Here is a 23756-nt window from a genome sequence, read left to right as displayed (position 1 = left end):
TTTTTTCCTTTCTTAAAATATGGGCAATATGTTTGCCATTTTCCAATCATCTGGGACCTCTCCTGATTGCCATGAGTTTTCAGATATGATGGCCAGTAGCTCATCAGCCAGCTCCTTCAGCACTCTCAGGTGCTCAGCACCCTCCCCATGGACTTGTTCACATCCAGCTTGTCTAAGTAGTTCTTAACCTGTTCTTTCACCACTGAGGGCTGCTCACCTCTCCAAACTGTGCTGCCCAGTGCAGTACTCTGGCAGCTGGACTTGCCTGTGAAGACTGAGGCAAAAAAGGCATTGAGCTCTTCAGCCTTTTCTGCATCCATTGTCACAAGGTTGCCTTCCCCATTCAGTAAGGGACCTACACTTTTCCTAATCCTCCTCTTTGTTACACTTCATATCCCTTTGGCCTTCCTGAATTCATCCCTGCATGCCTGAGCAATGCTCTTAATTCTTCCCTTGTTATTTGTCCAAGTTTCTACTTCTTATAAGCTTCCTTTTTGTGATTTAGTTTACTGAAAAGTTCCCTGCTTAGCCAGACTGATTTTCTGCCATACTTGCTAGTCTTCCTTCACATCAAGATGGTTTGTTCCTGCACTCTCAATAAGGCTTCTTTAAAGTACAGCCAGTTCTCCTGGACTCCTCCCTTGCTCAGTCTGGCTTCTCAGGGGATCCTGCCATGAGTTCCCTGAGTGAATCGAATCCTGCTTTTCTGAAGTCCAGGGTCCTTACTCTGCTACTCTGTCCTTCCTTTCTCAGGATCCTGAACTCAATCATCTCATGGTCATTGCTGCCCAAGTTGCCATTCGCTACTACATTCCCCACCAATTCTTCCCTGTTTGAGCAGCAGGTCAAGAAGAGCATGGTCCCTAGTTGGCCACTCCAGCACTTGCACTAGGAAATTGTCCCCAGTACTCTCCAAAAAACTATGCAGTACTGTATTGCTCTTCCAGCAGATGCCAGGGTGATTGAAGTCCCCCATGAGAACCAGGGCTTGTGATTGGGAAACTTCAGCTAGCTGTTTGAAGAAAGCTTCATCCACCACTTTGTCCTGGTCTGGTGGTCTACAGCAGACCGCCACCATGACATCACCCTTGTTGCTCTCCCCTCTAGCCTTAACCAAGAGACTCTCAACAGACCTATCTCCAGTTTCATACTGGAGCTCTTAGCAAGTATATGGTTCTTTTACATGAAGTGCAATTCCTCCTCTGCTTCTCCCCTGCCTGTCCTTCCTGAACAGTTTGTACCCATCCATGATAGTGCTTCAGTCATGCGAGTTATCCCAGCAAAGTCTCTGTTACTCCAGTCAAAACATAGTTCTGTGATTGTGCAAAGACTTCCAATTCTTCCTGCTTGTTTCCCAGGCTCTGTGCATTCATGTACAGACACCTGAGATAACTAACTAGTTGATTGCCCTGATTTCTCAAGAATTATGAGAGCACCTCCCCTGTTGCCCACTCCTGCTTGCTCTTCCTCCAGGTCTCCCACTTCCCCACTTCCCTCAGGGCTTTGGGCAGTTTCCTGCACTTTGGAGGATTTCAAAGTATTTTAAAACAAAAAATGCTGTATTGATCAGAATCAGCACAGATGGCACTTCATAGGAGTTGTCCCAGTTTATCATGCTGTTAAGATGTTTAAATACCAGTAAGCACAGCATGCCCAAATGACAGGGCTTTAAAATATTTCTATACAATCACTGTTAATCCCACATAGAAACCTATATCAAATATAGCTACCAGAATCCACCTACCAGCTTTTTTTCCTCCCAAATGTATGGGATACTATGTTCCCACATCCCTGTGCCATTCAGAACCAAGTCCCTGTTGTCCTACATAATTCTGTAACCTGGGATATAACATCAAAATACTATATGTGCTTATTGCTCCACCAGATTTTTCTATATCATAAGGAAAAATAAAAGCTTTTGCATCTCCTTTCCTTTCTTTTATTTTTTTTTTGTTCTAATCAATCATCTTTTTCTTCCCTCCTGTCTCTATTTTATTTTTTTCACTCTCTCTCTCTCGCCTTATTAGCACTTATTTTCTGTCCTAAAATCCCTTTGGCCTTTCCCTTTCCTCTTTCTCACCATATACTGTCTTCCTGTCTCATTGCCTCATGGGTTCTCACTCCACTGTCTTCCTGATTCCTGAAGGATCACCCCATCCCCTACTACTGGGGCCATTCTCTTTTCCATATGGTGTAACTCTTCTCTTTCCCCTTTATTACCTGGCTCTCCCTGCTAGATTGCTGAGTTTCTTTCCCTTCAGGGATTTCCCCTCACCATCACTTCATGATAGCCCTGCCTTGGTTTTTACCTCCTCTCCACTCCAGTGAAAGATCTGGTCTCTGTTATCAAAGTGTCTAACCTGGTATATTTATTCACTTCATGTATATTTTCTACCAAGTCAGCTCACCATAACAGTGTCCTTCTCCTTCTTTCTCTTCTACAATGAGAGTTGCTTGTTTGTTTGTTTTTTGTTAAAGTACAAAGACTAACCTTGAGCTGAAGCTGCCCATTTTCTGGAATTCTTTCAAATAAATAGTAAATTCTTTCCCTGGGGGTGTCTTTATCTTCGGCTGACAGAACAGCACTAGAAATGATTCGAGTTTCACCCATGTTCACCTCTATCTCATCCTTCCTGTGGAAAAAAAAAAAGCCATGCATTGATATAAAAACAGAGAAATAACCTTTCTTATGAGTCACACCAGTGCCAGGAAAATGGATTATTCAGATGCTGAAGGAGTAATAACTGCAGAATGACTAAAAGGCAGTGCATAGTTCTGTAAAACAGCAAGCAGAGGAGACAAGGAAGACTGGGGAAAAGTAGCAAACAGCAAAACAGAAACCAGTTCTGTGCATGTCCTCCTCCCCAGTTCTCATCTGATTTGACCAGAAGAGGTAATACGAGCCAGCTGGCTATACCACTGTTACAGACCACACCAGTTCTATGGGCCTTTTTGGATTGTTCGATTAGCCAGGTCAGCTGTGGCCTGGTTGAGTCTTTAAAGTGGTGGCATCTGGATGGACCCTCACTTTGACTTGTTGCCTATGGCAGGCAACCTTTTGCAGACTATGCATTGGCCTCCAGGTTCAAATAACTCCTTGTGGCCTTTTGTTGTCTGGTGGGAGAAGGATTCTTCAGAGTGGCTCTGTGAAAAAGGAGTCTTGGAAGTGCCTACCACTGGGTGTGAAAATTGATAGGATGGAAGTCCCAAACTGTATCTAAATTCCTTTAAAGATGTGCCTCTTCTTAATTCTCATACCTTGTCTCTCTCTCTCTTCCCATCAGATAATACCAATCTGCCCCTTCATATTACTATTGTTATTTTAGTACCACAAAAATGTTATTAATAATGTTAATACTGAAAGATCAGGCACTCAAAACTGAAGAAAGGCCAGAATTAAGGTTGCCTGTTCATGCTCATGGAGGAGCTTTAACAGGAGAGAACATATTCATTCACTTAATTTGGATGCTGCAAGCCCAGATAGGCCAAGAGGAGGATCTGGAAGATGTTGGAACATGTTCTATGAGGATGGATGGTTGGGAGCCTGTGTGAACTGATATATTTCAAAGACTTGTAACTTGACCTAATTTTTATAGGCATAGCCCTAAGACAAAGATTGGTCTCCTGCCAAATTTCAGGGCTACTTCTGCTTTCCAAGGAAGAGTTGTGAAATTTGTTTTAATATTGAAAATTAACATATTTTTTCTCCTAGTTTTGTTCTCAGAAATGGCTAAACAATTTTGACTAATTGTCATGGAATCATTCACTCTTATATGGGCAAACAACATTGTCCCAGGGGTACAGGATCAGAAAAGGGGGAAGCCTCGTTCAGAGGCAGATCCCAGACTAAGGCGAAGGAAGGAAAAAACTCACCTGTTGCAGAGGTTGGGAGGAGCGAGGAAGCGCGTGGTGGAAAACTGCCCATGCGGTTTGTCGGCCACGTCCATATCCAGCTAGGAGAACTATCTAAATCTCAAACCCAGGGAAGGAGTACGGGGCCAAGTCAGGAGAAGCCAAAGGAAGTAGGCCTGACAGATGTAGGAACAGCAGGGAAGGATGAACAGACTACACCAAGGAGAGAGACCTCCCGCTCAATTTACCAGGACTGTGCACAGACGGTCCAGGGCCTAAGGCAACACGGGTCAAAGACAGGCTTCACAAAAAGGGGATCAAAGCCTAAGAAAAGGCCTCAGGTCCATGTAAATGACATACCTAGGCAGGTCACGTGGTGGAGGCTGAGAAACATCATTGAAGAGAAAGTTGGAGGAGTGGCATATGTTAAGATCTATAAGGAACTGGTAGGAAGACTGTCCAGGGAAAGATAGAGTTTTGGAAAGAAGAATATGCCCAGAAGGCATTAAGGAGACAGTGGGAGATATGGCGAAGGCTCCAAGACCTCCAGAGAGCCAGAGAGAGACAAGAGACTCTACAATCTGCCCAGAGAAAGATATCTGGGTGTGTAGGAAGGGAATGTGGACAGGCCAGAGAAGAGAGGGAGAAGAAACCCCAAAAAATAGGCAGGAGCTTGGTCGGCAAAGGGTGCAAATTACCAAGGTTGGCTAATGTGGGGGGACTACCTGTGGCGGGTAACTCCCAGCAAATCCCACACGGTGCGCCCTTGGGTAAAAGGAGAGTAGCAAGCTCCTGAAAACCTCCGCCTCCAGTATCTGAGTTGCCGGGTGCCTGAAGAAAGGCCGAGAGAGAAGCCCCGGATGGATGCAACACCTGGCAAGAAAGAAGATCAGACTCGGTGAGTCTGAATCTTAAGGGGGGAGGTGTGTCACAGAGCACATAGGTGCCCTGCTCCTATATAGAGTGGAAACTGCTAGGGAGAGAGCCCTAGCAGTAAGCAAGGAGCCCAGCTGCGGGTTGCCAGGGTAACCGGTGGGAGTCAGCTGACCGGAAGGGGCAGAGCTTGGCTCCCATTTAAACCCAGGCTGAGGCCAGGCAGGTGATTACCTGCTGGCTGCCAAAGGGATGGGAGCTCTGCCTGAGTGAGGAAATGACCAAGGCCTGAATGACTGAGCAATGTGATACTGGTGAGGGATGGAGAAGCCCTGGAGTGGCTTGGATGTTGTTATAGCCGGATGGCTTAGGTTTATGTTATAGCCTAGGGGCTTGAGTTTTCTGTTTGTGGTTTATGACTGGTGGTTTGGGTGATGCTATTAGGGGTTGAAAGAGGCCTCATAGGGGACCCATGGCAGTGTGGGGACCCTGGCACCAGAGAGGGTGCAGCATTTTGGGGTGCACTGACCCCAGCCCCTAGAAGGGGAGCAGAGAATTGGAGGCAAGGTAAGGCCGAGGCCACCTGAGCCCTGCAGGGGTTCGAGACCCCGAGGAGGAGAGCTGGGGCCAGGCACGGCTACGGTCACCTGAGCCCCAAGGCTGTGGAAGCCCCAGCGCAGCGGGGGGCAGCAAGAGAGGCCCCAGCGCAGGGGGGGCAGTGAGAGAGGCCCCAGAGTACCAGAGGGTGCAGTGAGAGACAAGGGCCGCGGAGAGCCCGAGTGTCAGAGGGCACAGAGAGAGTGAGACAGACCAAACAATATCCAGTACATCTGTGAGGCTTGGGGCGTGATACAGGGGTGGTTGGAGCCATGCATAGCCCATAAGGCTGGGGTGCCTGGAACCCCATTATCAGAACAAGACTTGGCGTAGCAGGGAGAACCATGACCAAGGGGACGACAGGCAGCCTCCCTTTTATATTTATAAGATCAAGACGTGGCGGGAAAGATTTGAGTGTGCTTGGAAATAAACTTCGCACGGTAGGGGGCGCTAGGGGGATCACGGCCATCCCTAGGACCCTGCTCCATGACAAACATACAAAAGTTTCGCTCAGTTTTGGCAAGTGAAAAGCAATGTGAATAAGAAAGTGTTGGGGAACTTCAGAAAGAGCTGGTGGTATCAACCTTGCCTATAATTTATTTATTGCTTGTGCATCACTGAAACCCACAATGAAATGGGTGCCATCCAAATGTCAAGTAAGACACAATCCTGACTCTGAAGGAATATTTTATAGAAGACAAAGAAATATTCAGATGTTCAGCATTCACTTTATAATTTTGTGAGATAGCGAGGTCTCAGACTTCAGCAAAAAGTTTTTGCATCATTCTCCAAATCTGATGCTATTATCACAGTGTTAGCTGATGCATACATTAAACTGCACGTCACCCAAGGTCAGAAGGGAAGGAATGCACAAGAATGCAAGAGAACTGTAGTCAACCCACTATAGGACTGGCCAGCAGAGGGGGTACAAAGACCAGGGTTATTTTTAAATTATTTCTTAAACTAGGCTCTGATACAAAGAACCGATATCAGCCCCTGTCTTTTTCTCCATATATCCCACAATCATTTTTTGTTATTAAATAAAAAACCCCATCATAATACAAATATGTAGGATTTAGACACTTTTTATTACTGAATTTATTCTCTACTGAGAATGCTCTTGTTAAACAGTCATAGAGTGGCAAAAATACAGGAACATCTTTGTTGGCATTAATCTATGATTATTTATGGCAGACTAGCCTTATTAATCACTAATTTGCTGTTTTGATCACTGTTGAATCATTTCATCTGCACTCATACCCCAATTTGGAATAGGAACATGTGGCTTACTTGCTCAGCACTGGTTTCTCATCATTAACTGGAATGACCTTTACTGAAATGGTTCTGAGGACTTTATGTTTCCCATCTGATAGCTGGATTGTAAAACCATCAGCAAGAGTCTCAGAGTCATCATGCATGTACATCAACCTCATTCCTGGGGAGAGGGGGGTGGGGGGGAAAGAGAAAATAAATCTGTCACCTTCAAAATCTCTTTCACATCATTTCCTTCTGCCTCTATCATCCCCCCACACATGTCCACTGGTCACAGCCAGCTTGTTTCAGCTAGAACAGGATGAGCAGCAGCTGTTCATTAATTCATTAGCACCCCAGCTACTCAAAAGTTATCATGATGTCCTGTTTAATGTCTTTGTTTTGAAAAAGTAAGAATTTTTTTCCATCCCACCCAACTCAATATGACCAATAAGTACAGATAAATTTTGCCAGAGAGTGCACAAGGATTTGATGAGCAAAATCAGAGGCAGTGCATTTTAAAAACAAATGAGACTGGACTGCATGAAGTAATTTCTTAAATGAGTTTATTATTGATTAACCGAACAAGCTGTTTCTCTGTAAGCTGTATGCATATTCATTTAGGTCCAAGACTTGACAGGTGTTCATGTTACCGAAATCTAACACATGAGAGCTGGTTGTATCTTTAAGTGTTCAGGTGGATATAATGAGAAACCTTGACATTAGCTAGTTCCCATGTAAACAACCTCTGACATCTGTGACTATCCACCAGCCCAAGAGCAGACTTAGATCTCCAACAAGAGACTAAATAAAGGAAGTGGAGAGATCATAATTAGCTTCCTTGCAGGAATGAATACTTTAAAAGGATGACTTGGAGGCTGAAAGGTTGGTTGAGGGAAGAGAGACCCAAGTTGGTGACAAAGTGGGGCAACACATATGTCTAAAGACCTGTGAAATATATGACGAGTACCTGATATTTTTGTGAGTACTTTTGTGAAACATGCTGAGATACTATGGTGTGGCAGAGTACCTTTGGTGTCTGCCACTTTGAGAACATGAAGAGGCAACCGGCAGGTGCGGCCCCAGCTCTGATGAGTGACCATTTTAGGATTCAGGCCAGCAGAGTTGGAGGCAGCAGTCGAAGTAACATCTTCCAGCGGAGTTGCTGCTCCTACAACAAACTGAGATGAGGGCAGGAGCTTATGGGGGATGGTTTGGAGGCTCCTGGCCCTAGGCATGACCTAAAACTGCACCCTGCCAGGGATAGGTGGCCCAATGGGGCTATTCATGGTGGAACAGTCCACCAGAAATGCCACGCCAGTTACCACCGTGTTGAAAAGCGAGGAGGAGCAATCCCAGCTGGGTCATGAGAGCTACAGGTCTCTGGGAGCGGGACTTAGGGGGGTGGGGGCACAAGTCATCTTTTCCTCACTCCTTCCAGTTGTAGGTCATGGGCTGAGGAGGGAGAGATGGGTCAAGTTAGTCAACCAAAGACTGTGGCGCTGGTGTCATCATGAAGGCTTCGGCTTCCGTGATCACAGTCTGCTCTTTGGTGAGAGGGGCGGTGGTCTGATGGGGAGACATGGCCTCCACCTCACTGCACTGGGAAGGACGTTCTTCTCTGTGCGTGGATGAGCTCTACCTGACTCAAGAAGTCTATGGGCCAACAAGAGGTAAAACATTGCTGGACCTGGTACTGGCCAAAGGGGATGACCTAGTCAGTGACCTAAGAATCGATGGGAAGCTGGGTGATAGTGACCAGGAGCTGATCACCTTTACCATCCACTGCAAAGCTGGCAAGTCAGTCAGCAATACAGAAGTCCTCGATTTCAGGAAAGCTGACTTTTTGACAAGCTCAGGAGGCTCGTTGTCAAGGCCCTAAGGGACCATGACTCAACAGGAAGAGAAGACCAAGGTTGCTCCTCATGGGAGTAATCCTAACACCACAAGGGATCACCATCCCATCTCAGAGGAAGGGTAGCAAAAGGGCACAGCAGCCCCCTTGGCTCAGCAGGAAACTTGAGGACCTCCTATGCTTCAAAAGAGAGACTTATAAAGGATGGAAGGCTGGAATTACCACCAAGGAGCAGTACTTAGCACTGGTCCATACCTGCAGGGAGCAGATCAGGAAAGCCAAGGCTGTAACCATGCTCCATCTTGTTTTACATATCAAAGGTAACAAAAAGTCCTTTTTCAGATATGTAGGGAGTCAGAAAAAAGCAGGGGTAACATTGGACCCCTGCTGAATCCAGCAGGACAGCTGATAGCCAACACCCAGGAAAAGGCCAACCTGCTTAATGGGTACTTCACGTCAGTCTTTCATCAGTCCAATGGGACTGCCCTGCCTAGCAAGACATGGAACGGCCAGGGTGAGGGCGTATTTATACCCAGCATCAGTGTTGATTTAGTAAAGGATCACCTTGAGAGGCTGAACACCTTCAAGTCAGCTGCTCCTGACAGATTACACCCTAGGGTACTCAAGGATCTGGCAGGTGTCATAGCCCAACCATTAGCAAAAATATTTGAAAACTCGTGGCGCTCAGGTGAAGTACCTGAGGACTGGAAGAAGGCCAGTGTGGTACCCATCTTCAAGAAAGGGTGGAAAGTAGATCCCAGGAATTACAGCCCAATCAGCTTGACCTCAATCCCGGGTAAGATTCTGGAGAAAATTAGCAAGGATACCCTTCTGGATAAGCTGGCTCAGGGCAGCATCCTGAGGGATAGCCAGCATGGGTTTGTTGTGGGCAGGTCTTGCCTGACCAATCTAATCTCCTTCTATGACCAGATGACATATCACCTAGACAAGGGAGAAGAGATTGACATCATATATCTGGACTTTAAAAAACTTTGATCTGGTGTCCCACGACCTCCTCATGGAACAATTGGCCAACTGTGGCCTCAGCTACAACACAGTCCAATGGCTGGGAAACTGTCTCCAAGGTTGGACCCAGAGAGTAGTGGTTGATGGTAGCAAATCATTATGGTGCGCTATGACCAGTGGCATCCCCCAAGGCTCTGTCCTTGGACTGGTTCTCTTTAACTTCTTTATCAGCTATGTGGACATTGGTGTCAGAAGCATACTGGCTAAGTTCGCCAATGACACTAAACTTTAGGGCATAGCGTCCACACCTGCGAACAGGCTAGTGATCCAGGCTGACTTGGATACACTTAGTAAGTGGGCAGATACAAACCTGATGATGTTCAATACCAATAAATGTAAGGTATTACACCTCAGGGAAAAAAACCCTGCAACATACTTATAGGGTCAGCAGTGCTATGCTTGCTGAAAGAGACTTGGGGACCATGATTGACCACAAGAGGAACATGAGCCACCAATGTGATGTCACAGCAAGTAAAGCAAACCAAACTCTGGCTTGCATCCATAGATGTTTCTCAAGTAAACCTCAGGATGTCATCCTCCCATGTACTCAGCTTTGGTGAGGTCACAGCTGGAGTACTGCATCCAAGTCTGGGCTCCACAATTCAACAGGGATGTGGAGAAGCTTGAGAGAGTCCAGAGGAGAGCCATGTGCATGATCAGAGGGAAAGAGAATAGGCCTTATGAAGAGAGGCTGAGAGCCATGGGACTCTTCAGTCTGGAAAAGCACAGGCTCAGGGGGGAACTGGTGGCTGCTTATAAGTACATAAGGGGTGTGCATCAGGATCTAGGAGAATGTCTGTTCACCAGAACACCCCAAGAAAAAACAAGGACCAACAGTCATAAACTCCTACAAGACCATTTTAGGCTGGACATAAGAAAAAATTTCTTTATGGTCCGAACCCCCAAGACCTGGAATTGACTCCCTCCAGAAATGGTGCAGGCACCAACTCTGGACTCATTCAAGAAACGTTTGGATGTTTATCTTGCTAGGATCCTTTGACCCTAGCTGACTCCTGCCCCTGGGGTGGGGGGCTGGACTTGATGATCTTTGGGGTCCCTTCCAGCCCTAATGTCTATGAAATCTACTAAATCTATGAGGGGTGCCTTAACCCCAGCCCCCACCCTTGGGTGGGTTATTTATCATTGGTAGCAGTAGAGGTCCAGGCATGCCCCAGTGTTGCACCTGAGCCCATGTGGGGTGCAAGACCCCAGAGAGTGGGTAGTGGGGCCAGGCACAGCTGCGGCCACCTGAGCCCATGTGGGGTACAGGATCCCGGAAAGTGAGAGTGGTGGGCCAGGCCAGGCACGCTGGTGAGTGGCACCTGAACCTGGGGGGGGGTGTTTGACCCCAGGTCCTACTGTAGGGCGGAGTATGTGCCTCAGTGGAGGCAGAGGTGCAGAGCAGGGTGCAGAGGGGCACCTAATGGCCTGCACCAGAGTGGCATTTGGGGAGGCCCTGAAGACAGGGGCAAGTAGTGAGGACCTGTGAACACAGGGGCCTGAGATAAGGCCCAATAAAGAAGGGGCATGAAGTGGGCCCCAGTGAGCAGGGGGCTTGAGGGTAGGTCCTGCTAACGTGGTGGCCGAATTAGGTCCAGGTAAGCCTTCAGGCACCTGAGGCCTCATGTGGGCTGGAGGCTGATTGGGTGCGGGGCTGAGGAAGAACCTCAAGTAAGCAATGGACTGAGTCAGGAGCCCCTGATTGAGAGCAGCTGGGTGAGTGACTCGGTGAGAAACCAGAAGCAGAGTAAGTTCATTGTTCTGCAAACCACCCAGCACTTGCTCGGATGAGGGCCATGGGAGAGCCCCAAGACACTGCATGCTTGCTGGCCAGGGAGTACAGGGAAACAACCCCAAGGACCCCCCAGGTGAGGGCAGTATGACCGTGGAGGGGCGGTACCAATATGGCTTCACAAGGGGCATTAAGAGAGAAACCGTGTGAGCACCAGTGGAGTGAGAGAGGCCTCAGTGACAGGGAGGCGGTATGAGTGTGGCCTGTAGAGGGCAGAACACAAGAGGCCTAACATTGTCCTGAGATGGGCCCAGCCTCAGCCCGGACCAGAGTACCACTGTTAGGAGCATCTGCAAGGCTTGGGATGCAGTACAGGGATGGCTGAAGCTTCATACATAGGCCCAGGAGAACACGGCATTCAAAGGGTAGCCTCCCACCTAATTAAGACCCTAATCATTTAACAACAAGGCGTGGCAGAAGTCAAAAAAACCCCTTCAAGATAAAAAGCAGGGCAGCGCACATGGTAACAGAGCACAACACCCAAAACCAGAGCCTAGCTGGCTGCTGACCAGGCTCCAAGCTGCAGAAGCAACACAGCTGCAGCTTCCCTGGCCCCCAGAACCCCAAATAAGACTGCTGGGGCCAGTGACTGTACTGGTCCCAGCCTCCCCTACCCCATCCAGGGTAACCTGCCACATGTCAAAGGGCGCGTGGCACAGACATTCCCTGGGGACAAGTAGCAGCGGCATAAGGTGTCTTGCTGCTACCTGTTCCCAGGGAACCAAATGCGCGTGTTTATCTGGACATGGCCCTTCAGGGATTCTCAAGGCATTAGGCATGTTGAAAAGAAAAGACAACTCAACAAATTTAATCTGCTCCCCTTAAACTTTGCTGTGAAACTACTTCTAATCAAGGTGATTAAAAATATGATGACTGTTTTTAACTGTGCTAAACTGTTATAAAAGATTAAAGTAACAAAAGGACCACTGTAAAAGAAAAGCTAAATTTACCATTCTTAAGAAGCTCCATAGAAAAGTCATGCACAGGATATCCATGGTTGTGGTGATTGCTAGTTAGTTGTTTGTAATGCATGATATCATTGCTGTAAGTTCCACTAATGAGGAATCCATGCTGGGGCTTCTGAGCAACAGTAAATATCAAGCAATCCTGAGGTACATCCAAATCAACTGCGTTAATTACAAAGGGATCCAGTTCTTTTATCTGCCCCTCCTGCACCTAAATAGCAGAAGAAAGGAAAGAAAAACATATGCTTTCATATAAAGATAAGTTCTATTGGGTAGTTGTAGACAGAATTCTCAGCCTTCACAAAGCAGGCTCCCGCAATTCAACAGAAGCTCCTTTAAAACCAAACGGTAACATAAATTCCCTTCTTAGAGCAGATTCACTGTTTAAGCATCTGATCACTTGAGTGCTCACTTGCTTGGAAACACCAGCACAAGACCTATGTACAACTTAGCATATTTACTCACATACCGCACACCTTTTCCCAAACATCAGCCCTCCAAAACAGGGGCTCAGGTTTTAAGCTGATTTTTCTTTATCACAATTCATTGTATGAAGGCATTAGGATATGGAGGATATGGAAGATTTGAAGTACATAAATGTAGTGTCCACTACTGTATCCCCCATATCCGTGTTATGTGACAAAATGTGCTAGAAATGAGTGCCAATTTGAGAGAAATAAAACTGAACTGCACCCTTCCCCCTACCTCCTGTTTCCTGGCAGGGACAGAGAAGCTCGCAGCCATCTTGTTGCACAGTGTCTTCATAAAAAAGCCAGCTCTAGACTAGGAATCTGGAAAACTCTTTTCTACATTCTTCCTTCCAAAAACAAGATGCATGTGCAGCATATGAGAAAACACAGTATATCCCATTAGGCCTTATTTAAAGAGTCATGTATGCCCTCTGTTTCTTTCCACTCTGTTGAATATCACCCATTATGTAAGTAAAATGCCAAAACGTGGGTATGGGCCTCAGAAAGAAGCTAATATTTATATTAGAGAGTAACCAACAACTAAGTTTTTTGGCATAAATTAATTAAATATTTGGCATTTTGTTCCCTTCCTTACAGTAATGTTCCTTGCTATGAATTCTGGGACTTCATCATTTGTTGGGTTGATCAGGACATAAAATGGCGTCTCTACTGAATGATGCTTCCCATCAGTGACATAAAGCATAAACTGGTCTGAAGTTGGTTCCATCCTCACATGCCTGGATTGTACATAGTTGACCTGGAAGGCTTTCAGATGTTTAAGCTGAAATGAAGCTGGAGGGTTTAAAGAAAGGACAAGTTAGTGCACACATTATTCTGACCTCTGGTTTTACAAACCTATTAAATATTTCTAATTACATGCTTATTCAAGATACAAGTTATTTGGTTTTTACACATACATATAAGCAGTCTCCTTGTTGAGAAAGCTAGGGACATAGGCCCAAAATAAAAATAAAGTAGTACATCTTCATTCCTGGAGAATTTTTAATTATTTGAATCCATTGTAGAGCTATGCCAAAGCTGAGTCAGACCTACCACATTCAATGCCTCCAAAAGAGGAACCCTCATACCATTGGAATTAATGCATTAGCGTAGCACTCCTTCTGAGCTAGTTTACTCTGCTAATGAGTTTAGATTGTTCCCAGTACCCCAGCTATCTTGTTTAGAGCTAGCTCATTGCCTTGTACCATGTAGACATACCCAAAGCCTTTTAATTTTGTTTAGGGTTTCTAACTATTACTTAAAGGCAAAGTCTGCCCAGCCTGCATATGTGTGCGCCCTGGAAAGAGAAACAAAAGCCTTCTTCCTCCTCACATCACACAACACATACAAAGACTCAGGAGAATACCAGTTCTTGTAGCTCAAAGCAGTTCAGGAACTACTTCTCTACTCCCCTGGGGTGCATGGCCTGCATAGGAAATGAGGGAGAAGGAAGAACCAGGGCCTCACTTCCACCAGTCACAACCTAACTCTACTTGACTATGTTGTATTCAATGAAAGGACAAAAGAACCCACATGTTCCCTCCATAAACCAGAATGTGTTACATAGACTTCTGTCTCCCTCAGACAAATGTCTCTAGGTGTTTCCTTTGGGAATGTGTATAATGAAACCCTGAATGAATAAACAAGAACAAGCAAATATTAAAAGAACTTTCTAAATATGGAGTTTGGGGAGGGGTGGATTTTCAGTTTGGAGAGCACTCACAGTGATTGAGATTTATGTCCCTCTGTCAGTTGGGCACTTCTGAAAATGTGACTTTTGTTTTCAAGAGCAATTAATATCAATGGATGTCCCGGGTGAAGACATTTTAAGGGGACAGAACATGCTGCAGCCTACCTGCCCTGCTGACATTCAAGCTTAGGAGGCATACATTAAAGCAGAGATAGCCAAAATCTCTTGTCCCTTTTGAAAATGCATGCCTTGGGGCCTAATGTAAGACATCCTTTTTTGCACAATAGGTGGATAAGTGGGGTATGAGCCCCAGGCACTGCCTAATGGGCAGAATGGAGCTAGCAAGGTGCCACACACTCCCATCCCGTCCTCTCACTCATCTCCACCCCAGCACCTTTTCTGTGGCAGTTTCAGTTCTGGCTCCGGCAGTGGGGAGGGCAGAGGAGTGGTGACAGCACATGGTACCCTGGGCAGTAGTGGTGCACAGTGCCAGAGTAGTGGCTGGAAGTTCACAGCTACAGAGGAAGATGTAACCTCCTTTATTTTGTTGCGGAAAAATCAGTCTTTAAATGGCTGTTTGACACACATGTTAATAGCAAAAAGGGATGTGACATCTCCCACCACAGTAGAAAACCTCCAACTACTGCTCCTTCACTGTGCAATGCCAATGCTGAGGGTACAAAACCTGGTTACTTCTGCCTCTGAAAAATCTTGGCCATCATACTTTATTAATAAAAATCAACTATGATAGTGCTTGGTGGAAGAGGAGAATGTGTGACAGGATAAAGAGAGCTTGTTCTCATCTTGTATGACATTTCTAGGAGAGACTGCCCCTTGAAAGTGTAGAACTGAAATATACTTAATTTTAACTTATTTCTTCTTCACAGAGCTATGTTCTCTTTTTGAATCCTTCCTACACAGTCCCAGTGCTTCTTATTTTGCACACCTTCATCCCCAATAGATATACATTACTTCACAGCAGTCTGTTAACCCTATATATTATAATTAGTGTTGTACTTCTTGCCGTCATGTCTCCACATACCTATACTTATACCAATGTTGCTCTTTTCAAAACCAGGAGAAGGTAGTATATTTTCAATGTAACCACACTGGGGAGGAGAAACCAAAACAAACTCTAAGTCATCGGCTGCGGTGTCAGGGTCAGTGGCAAACAAATGGTTAGTAGTAAGCACAGCTGAGAAACCCTCATCCACAACAAACATGGCACCTGTACACAAATGATATAATGATAAGTATTATTACTTATTTAACATAACTTACAGGGATATTTTAACTAAAGAAATTGAGACAATAACTAGTGGGGTAATGAACTACAAACACTCTGGTACCGATGTTTTCTAAACATGTTGTCAACTCTACTTTCCCACCATGCAAGCAAAAGGGGAGAAAAAAATCACAAACCAGTTTTATTTATAAGCTATTAAGTATGGTTTATGTGCTGCTCAAGATCAGTTGTTACCTCTGTTTGTCAGCACATTAATTGCCTGAGAGCTGTTATGAATTGCTCATAATGAACAATTTTTCATGCATCGGTGCTTAACTTCCCTGCTGGGACAATGACTCATTTCCAGAACATTGCTTGGGTGATAAGCTGCAAATTACAAACCTACTCATACATATGTTTAAATGTTCTTTGAAATACATAACATGTACATGATGCCTACAAATAAATAACATAAAAGAAATGATAGGTCTATAGAACCTGTGCCTTTAGTATGTGTACTCTGGGTCTGATGCAAAGACCACTGAGTCAGTGGAAAGTTCTACCAAGATCTATTGGTGGATTAAATGTAAGCTATCAGTTACAAGCCTACATTTTTAATAACTGTTTTTTATCCTTGTCAGTTTAGCAAAAAAAGCCAAACTGGTTTCACATTTAGTACATTCAACTCATCAAGGGATGGATCCTATACCACCTTTTAGGTGCTTAATTGGACTTAGGTGCCTACATGTGATCCTATTTCACCTTGCTCAAGTCCCTGAAAAACAGTTAATTGAAAAGTTGAGTATGTTTTCCCTCTTCTATTCCCCAGCTGAGAGTTGGATTGCAGCCTGGGGCAGCCTGACATGCCATACATTCCCTTTAAGACATGAAGCAAGTGAGCTACAAATATATTCTACATTGTAATGTAATGTGGAACGTCTTTGTGGCTTATTTGCTATAATATCATGCCATAAATTGGCTATAACCTGTGGCACTGTTACTGTTATGAATAACATGTCAATCATGCCACAAATGTAACATCTGCCAGGGCCCCTAGGCACCGAACATATATAATAGGATCTGGCCCTAAGTGTACAGCATACACTATACTCGTCTTCATTACCTATCAGCATAAAATGCAAGTACTACAAATAATATGTCCATGGCTTCACATAGAAAAGACCAATGTATGAAATGCAATTTAATTAAACAGTAGAATAAAGTAGACAGACATAATCTATTGTTATGATTTTGTTTTGCATAAACCTGACAGCTATTTGGATCCAGCTATTTGTTTTGGATTTCTTAAAGATCAGACTTACTTTGAACAGGATTTTTGGTTCAGGACCATTTCTAGGTTTCTGCCTATTTACTATGCTGAAGAAAATTGAGTAAGTTCTGGAAGGACAGTGGGATGAGCCTCATTTTCTCTAGGTGCGGTTTATACTTTCAACAATGAAATAGTGGCAGCATATCTGAGTACTCACTTTCCTAGCCACCTGATTTGCAGATGGAATCAAGTAACTTGAAAAAAGTACTTAGATATCCACCTGGTGCACACTGTGGCTGCTAAAAGGATGGTTGCCTGTTTGAAAAATTGGTCCATCTTATCTAAGAGTTTTATATATTTATCTCTTTGTTGTTCCATATTTTTAGCGCTAGAAAATACTGAGTGTCTAGTCCCTGCCTGACACCTGGTTATGTGGTATATAAGATACTATATAGTAAATTAAAAGGAAGCTTTTCACCAGTTGCAATGGATGGTGGCTGGTTGTCCACTGGAAGTATAGTAATGTTTAGATCATATACTGGAAACGAATCATGAAGTGGTACTGGAGGAGGAAGAGGTCCATCAAAACAGCAGTCATTGACATCTGGGCCAGCTTCACCATCAGAGATAACAAAGGTTAGGGTGTCAAAACAAGGATTCACGCCAATCTCCCCACCTACAAAACACAATAGTTTTAAAATAAGAAACCAAAACTTGACAAAGGAACACTAGATCAGTTATGTACATTGTGCAATATTCTCAGGGTCAATTTTAAAACAAAGACCAAACAAAAAGCAACAAACTCAGATTAAATGGTTGAAACTGATTGATTCAGAGATTACACCCAGAACATATATGCACTCCTCCTCTTATTAGAATTCTTCCTCTGTTATGAGAACAGTACGAATAAATGGTGTCTTAACCAATGTTATTAAGAGCAATTAACCTTTTGTCTTTCTCTTTTGCACATGGCTGATTGATGTTCTGAACACCCATTGCCAAGGAAGGGGGCTGTCCATTGTAAGTCCCTTCTACATAATGGGAAACACATCCCTAATTGACACTGACACTCCTATACAGAATGGAAATGTATCCATGTCCTTGGCAGAACTGAAACAAGGACATACAGTAAAGTGTCCATATAAGGTGGCATCTAGCAGGATTACAATGCACCCCCATGAAATGTTTATATGATTTTCTGTCCAAGTATGTAATCAGAAAATGAGTTACAATATAGTTGGGCTTCAACCAGATTTCACAGTTTTGTTCACATGGATTACATTACATTACATAGATGCAGCTTCTTAGTATATCTGATGTGAGCTGTCACGAGGTTATCTAGATTTAGGTTTAGGTGAGATATCTCCACATTACTGACTACACTTCTAATCTAATGCTTTCCTTATGTCACTTACTAGTGTGCTTGTAGGTCACTATGCCAGAGACAACATCAGCTTGGGAAAATCGATCCACAATGTTACCAGCTTTTCTCACCACCCCATGGTAGGACTTTCGAGCCTGCATAAACATCAGCCTCATGTCATCACTGTCTGCATCAGTGGCATAAATATGCTCTGGAGTGATAACTACTTCCTCCCCTTCCAGACACTGTATTAGGGGAATGAGGCCAGCTTTCATGACAGGTGGCTCATCATTCACAGGTAGCACCTAGTGATCAAAAGATTTAGAGATTTTTTTTCTTTAATTAAAAGTGGCTTTAAACAGATAAACCTTTCAAGATTTTGCAGCACAAATCCTGGAGTATGTACTACAAGGGAACAAGAAAGTGATGATAACTAGAATTCAATACAAACAAATGAAACAGACTAGAGTAGTTTTACTGTCTGAATTGAAAGAAACACAAAAGTTAAAGAAACAGTATGAACACTAAAAAGTAAATGTAGAAGCTTTTAGGCTTAGCATTCCATAGGGTCTTTAGTAATATAGGTAAGGGAAGTAGGGTGTGTGTGTGTGTGTGTGTGTGTGTGTGTGTGTGTGTCCCAACCACAATGTATATAACTTTAACTTGACATTGTCCCTTTAACTGTAGAATTTATATCTTCAGGGGAAAAAAATCATCTCCTTCACTGATCTGATGCATTCCCCATGCATAATTCTGCGGAGATTCATTCCTGACAGCAGTGCCTAAGCAGAAACAGGTGCAGATGTCTCATAACTAGTACCTGCCAAATTTGCTCTCTAACCAATATTGTCACATAAGCTCCAAAGCTAAAAGTGAAAAGCCCATGTAATCTAACTCCTTCCAATTTTTGAGGAATTCTGAAGGCTTTCAAAACTGATGCTTTGTCATTATCTAAGCAAACACCATCATGAGCACAAGGAATAAGCACCACACTGACCTTGACCTGTAAGATGAACTCTATAGAATGAAAGCCATCTGTGGCTGCAAAGAGGATGTCATCATTCAGAGTCTCAGAGCCATCGTGCTGATACCTGTGGGAATTAGGTTTACACTGATTTCACATGGCTAAAATCTCTCTGTATTAAGAACTATTGCGTGCAGTCTAGTCATAAAGGACAATGGACATCTTTCCCAAAATGGAAGAATCCCCTCAGTGCAGCAAGGCCCACACAAGGGTCTCCACCAACTACTGAAGTATGTCCTATGAGTTTAAATGCAGAGGGCTTTGAATAAGCCCCTGCACTGCGCTGACAGTCTAACTGAAAATCTGAAACAATTGGTAAACACAGTCTAAAAATAGGACACCAGATTTTTTTTAAATCTCTATTCCAGCTGTTTTGAAACACTTACTGAATGTGGACATTCATACCTCTGCTGGATGAATTAGTTACCTCACCTGAATATAAAATAGATAAGCCAATAATTGCATTCACATGAAAGAGGCAAGAAGCACACATACTAGTACAATAGCCACTGTTCCTCGCCATTTCTCTCAGCACCCTCAAATATGATTGTGAATCTGTCTGGTTTCTCTTAAGTCTCAGAAAGTAATGAAAAGAGGAAACATTCAATAATTTTCCTTGGGAATCAGCTGAACAACTATGCATAAACGCTCTTAAGGGAAAACTCTGAAAAAATCACTTCCTTCTTCATAGGGCTGTATGAGAAAACACATTTAAATATTATTTTTGCTTCCTCACATAGCCAAATTGAAAGAGGAGGGGATTCAGCCAGAAGTCTATTTAAAGTAAGCATGGTCCCTACCTCAGTTTTTCTGCTACTGCAGCTCTAGTAGTTCAGTTCTTATGGGCCCCTCTACACATGCAAATAAAGGCACAATGAGATCTAACACATGACCCACACAACTGTACCACCTGGCATGCCACACGTGGGACTGTGAATCAGACCCCATGACACCGGGGCTTCCCTTGCATCAGCAAGATCAAGCTCCCATGGCTGATCTTGGGAGCCTGCTCAGCTGACAGAGCTTGCAGCCACAGGGGCATTCCATGCACCCATGCAATTCAGAGACTGCAGCTGAGGTGGTATCCCAGCCTCAGTTATGATCTCCTAGCCATGGGGGTGCCTGGAGCACTTTCATGGCTGGGACACTGACTCAGCTGAGGTCTCCCAGCTTCAGGGCTAAATGGGGTGCCCCCAGAGCTGGGAGCCCTGTCATGGGGCTCCCATGGCCTGGAGCCAGCATCAGCTAGGAACTCCCAGGTTTGGGGGTTCACATAAGCCCCCCATCTGGGAGCTCCAATAAGCAGATGGGCTCCTAGTCATGGAAGCCCATGGGACGGTTTCCTGGCTGGGAGTGTCATCAGCTGTGGAACTCCCAACCATGGCAATGTATAGTGTACCTCCATCACTGGGAGCCCCATCAGCTGATGACATTCCCAGCCATGGAGGCATAGGCTACACATGCAAATTAAAACTGGATAGAAACCAGCTATAAAGTTATTACACATTTTCCAGGTCTAGCTTTAAAATGGTTAGACCTTTTTAAGGCACAATACTTAATTTGCATGTGTAGCCAGTCAAAATTAATTGCACAATTAACCAGGTAGTCACATAATACATGCAACATGTAGAGTGGACCTATGTGATTACATCAGACTGATTATTTTTTAATGCAAACCTATGAATCTTCAGTGAATTTTCTAATCCAGAAGCTTAACTCTTGTTTAATACTAGTTGTTCTCCTAGGTTGACAGTGAGAACTAATAGTTGTAAGAAGGGGAGCAGGACAGTCTTCCAACCTGACTTTAAGAGTGTGCAGATCCTCACAGGCAAATCTGTCACCTTCACTCATAGCAAAGCCATCTAGCAAAACAGCTCCATGCAGAGGCTGTCTCTGGAGGCAGATGTGGAGGTTCTCTTGTTTTGTGTCCATATCTGAGAGGAGAATGTGCCCCCAGGTAATGGTACACAGTCCCCCTTCTTCCACTTTCATATGGCTGGTAAATACCTAAACGGAAGAGAAATAATGAACTGCTACTTCCATCTACACCTTCAGCTTGGCACCATCAAAAAGCTTTTGGGTTTAGAACACACAACAAAGTAAGTATCAAAATTTTAAAGAGCACACTCTTGTTTGTCATACACTGGGAGGAATTTGGGAATTTATTGCAACACACAGGGCCCATGCACAATCCTACCCCAGCTCAAATATATAGAAATACTCCCTCTAATAAATCAACCAGTGACCTGATGGATGACCATGCTAGTGCTGCAAAATTTACTGCAGCCAGCAGTGTAGCAAGCACACTGTTCTACTTGTTGACATTAGAGATCAAAGATGGAAAGCACCAAAACAGAATTGCAAAGACTTGATCCTATGATAAACTGAGTGCCCTTGGGCCCTATTTAATTTACAGGGAGTCAATCGGATTAGAGTGGCAGGGGCAAATATGTGACCTGTGAGCTAGATCCAGTCCATGGGGACCAATCATCCAGCCTACAGTGCTGCCTCTGTGTCACACACAGGCAAGCTGCATGTAGCATGTGCTGGCCCTGGCTCCATGCAACATGCAGAACCCATCTGGCAGGGGCTGCAAACATAAAATCATAGAACATTAGGTTTGGAAGGGACCTCTGGAGGTCATTTAGTCCAACCCTCTGCTCAAAGCAGGACCATCCCCAACTAGATCATCCCAGCTGAAGCTTTGCCTAGCTAGATACTGAAAACCTCCAACGATGGAGATTCCACAACCTCTCTGGGTAGCCTGTTCCAGTGTTTTACTACCTTCCTAGTGAGAGAGTTTTTCCTAATATCCAACCTAAACTTCCCTTGCTGGAACTTGAGTCCATTGCTCCTTGTTCTGTCATCTGCCACCACTGAGAACAGTCTAACTACATCCTCTTTTGAACCTCCCTTTTGCAAGATTGGGCTCACAGGCAGGTCACGTTGGGCTCACAAACAGGCCACATGTGCCAGATCCAGTGCATAGAGGAGGTTTTTCGTGGGCACCACAAACAACATGCATCCTGGACAGACCCTGTATACCACATGCTGTACAGGCCTGGGGCTGGTGCATGCTGCATATGGTGCTCAAGATTTGAACTGGTGCACACTACAAGAAACACCCAAGTTAGTCCAGTCGCAGGTTGCATGTAGTGCCTGCACCAGCCTAGCCCTGTGTGCTGGATCTGACACGTGGATTTCATGTTGTTCATCCAACCTGCAAGGAGAATGAGTCTGACATCCCTGGATTAGAGGGTACATAGATCCATATGGAATTGAATCCTAGCAGACGACACTCTGCAAAACAGTTATGGTCAACTTTGTTCATTTAGTTTTTGCATTTCCAACTATCACTTTCCACAGGCTCAAGCCAAATTTTGCCGTCTAAAAGAACCCTACTGGAGACAACAGGGGAACAGAGCTAGTCTTACAGTGTAAAATATCAGCCCTATGGACATTTTATTTCTGATTTTAGTATAGCTGGGATTTCTCCATGTATTTCTAGTCACCAAAGAAAAAGAAGTTAGCCCCTGAAACAGGAGTGGACAAAATACAGCCCATGGGCCATATCGGCCTCCCAGGCACTTTCATCTGGCCCCTGGTGCAACCCAATGAATAGTACCCTGCCCAGCCCTTCCGCCCACAAAGGTGGGAGTGAGGCACCTACACTCACCCCCAACATATCCTATTATACCTCACTCCCACCGTCATGGGCAGAAGAGCTGGTCCCACTAACATGGGGTGGGGCTGCTGCTGCAGGTTTCCCCTGTGCCCCGCTCCTACCAGGCAGCAGATAGGGAAGCTGAGAGTGGGGCTGGGCAGAAGCATGGAACATGGGCCTGGGGTGGCTGTAGTGCAGAGCCCTCACCCAGGCAGCAGCACAGAGCTCGGTAGGCAGGGTGTGGGTGTGAGGGAGGGTATGAGGACCTCTCCCCCACACCCCCCCATGGCACACAGCCTTGGCAGGCAGCAGGGGGCAGCAACAGCAGCAGCGGGAAGCACTCTGCTCAGTGCCTGGATCCAGCCAGTGCTGCCAGGAGAGCAGCCCCCAGTGGGTTGTTTGTTTCCCTGACACTCTCCACACTTGCAGAGCACAAGAGGGAAGCCCCAGGTACTGGAGTGGGCTGGGGTGGGGAAAGCAGTGCCTGGGGCAGCTGGATTTTCCCTCCTGTGCCCCGTGAGTGCGGGGAGCACTGGGGAAACAAATGGCCCAGCAGGGGCTGCACCCCTCTGTGCATCGTGCACTACTGGCCACTGCCAGGCACCAGTGCCCCCGCCTGCTATTGTGCTATGGGGGTTTGTGGGGGGCGGGCTCCACACCCCTCCCACCTTCCCTCACACCCCACAAACCACTCACACACAGAGACACCCCTCCCCCCATATTGCCTGGATTGACTGCACAAGAGGATGGTGTGTTGCAGAGACCAGTGTGTTCCAGAGCCACACACCCACACCCCACAAATGCCACACAACCCCGCAACATACCCTATGCCCTGCCAC

The 23756-nt window shown here is 45.2% G+C and overlaps 1 protein-coding gene across 2 annotated transcripts in view; it reads right to left on the bottom strand.

The window, feature by feature from the left end:
- The window catches only part of FREM1 (FRAS1 related extracellular matrix 1), a 163917-nt gene that overhangs the window by 51934 nt on the left and 88227 nt on the right, over positions 1 to 23756 (bottom strand). For both annotated transcript variants that reach the window (XM_019517566.1, XM_019517564.1), the window contains exons 14-22: positions 21052 to 21260; positions 19227 to 19320; positions 18282 to 18534; positions 17345 to 17542; positions 15414 to 15599; positions 13277 to 13473; positions 12197 to 12422; positions 6613 to 6757; positions 2492 to 2633 (exon numbers count right to left, since the gene is read on the bottom strand). In XM_019517566.1, coding sequence (XP_019373111.1) covers positions 2492 to 2633; positions 6613 to 6757; positions 12197 to 12422; positions 13277 to 13473; positions 15414 to 15599; positions 17345 to 17542; positions 18282 to 18534; positions 19227 to 19320; positions 21052 to 21260 — 1650 coding nt within the window. The remainder of the gene's footprint in view (positions 1 to 2491; positions 2634 to 6612; positions 6758 to 12196; positions 12423 to 13276; positions 13474 to 15413; positions 15600 to 17344; positions 17543 to 18281; positions 18535 to 19226; positions 19321 to 21051; positions 21261 to 23756) is intronic.

This window comes from Gavialis gangeticus, unplaced genomic scaffold (assembly GCF_001723915.1).
Source record: "Gavialis gangeticus isolate Ggan-Ray unplaced genomic scaffold, GavGan_comp1, whole genome shotgun sequence".
Classification (NCBI taxonomy): domain Eukaryota; kingdom Metazoa; phylum Chordata; order Crocodylia; family Gavialidae; genus Gavialis; species Gavialis gangeticus.
The sequence above is the reverse complement of the archived record's forward strand: the minus strand, read 5'-3'. Positions and strand labels throughout refer to the sequence as shown.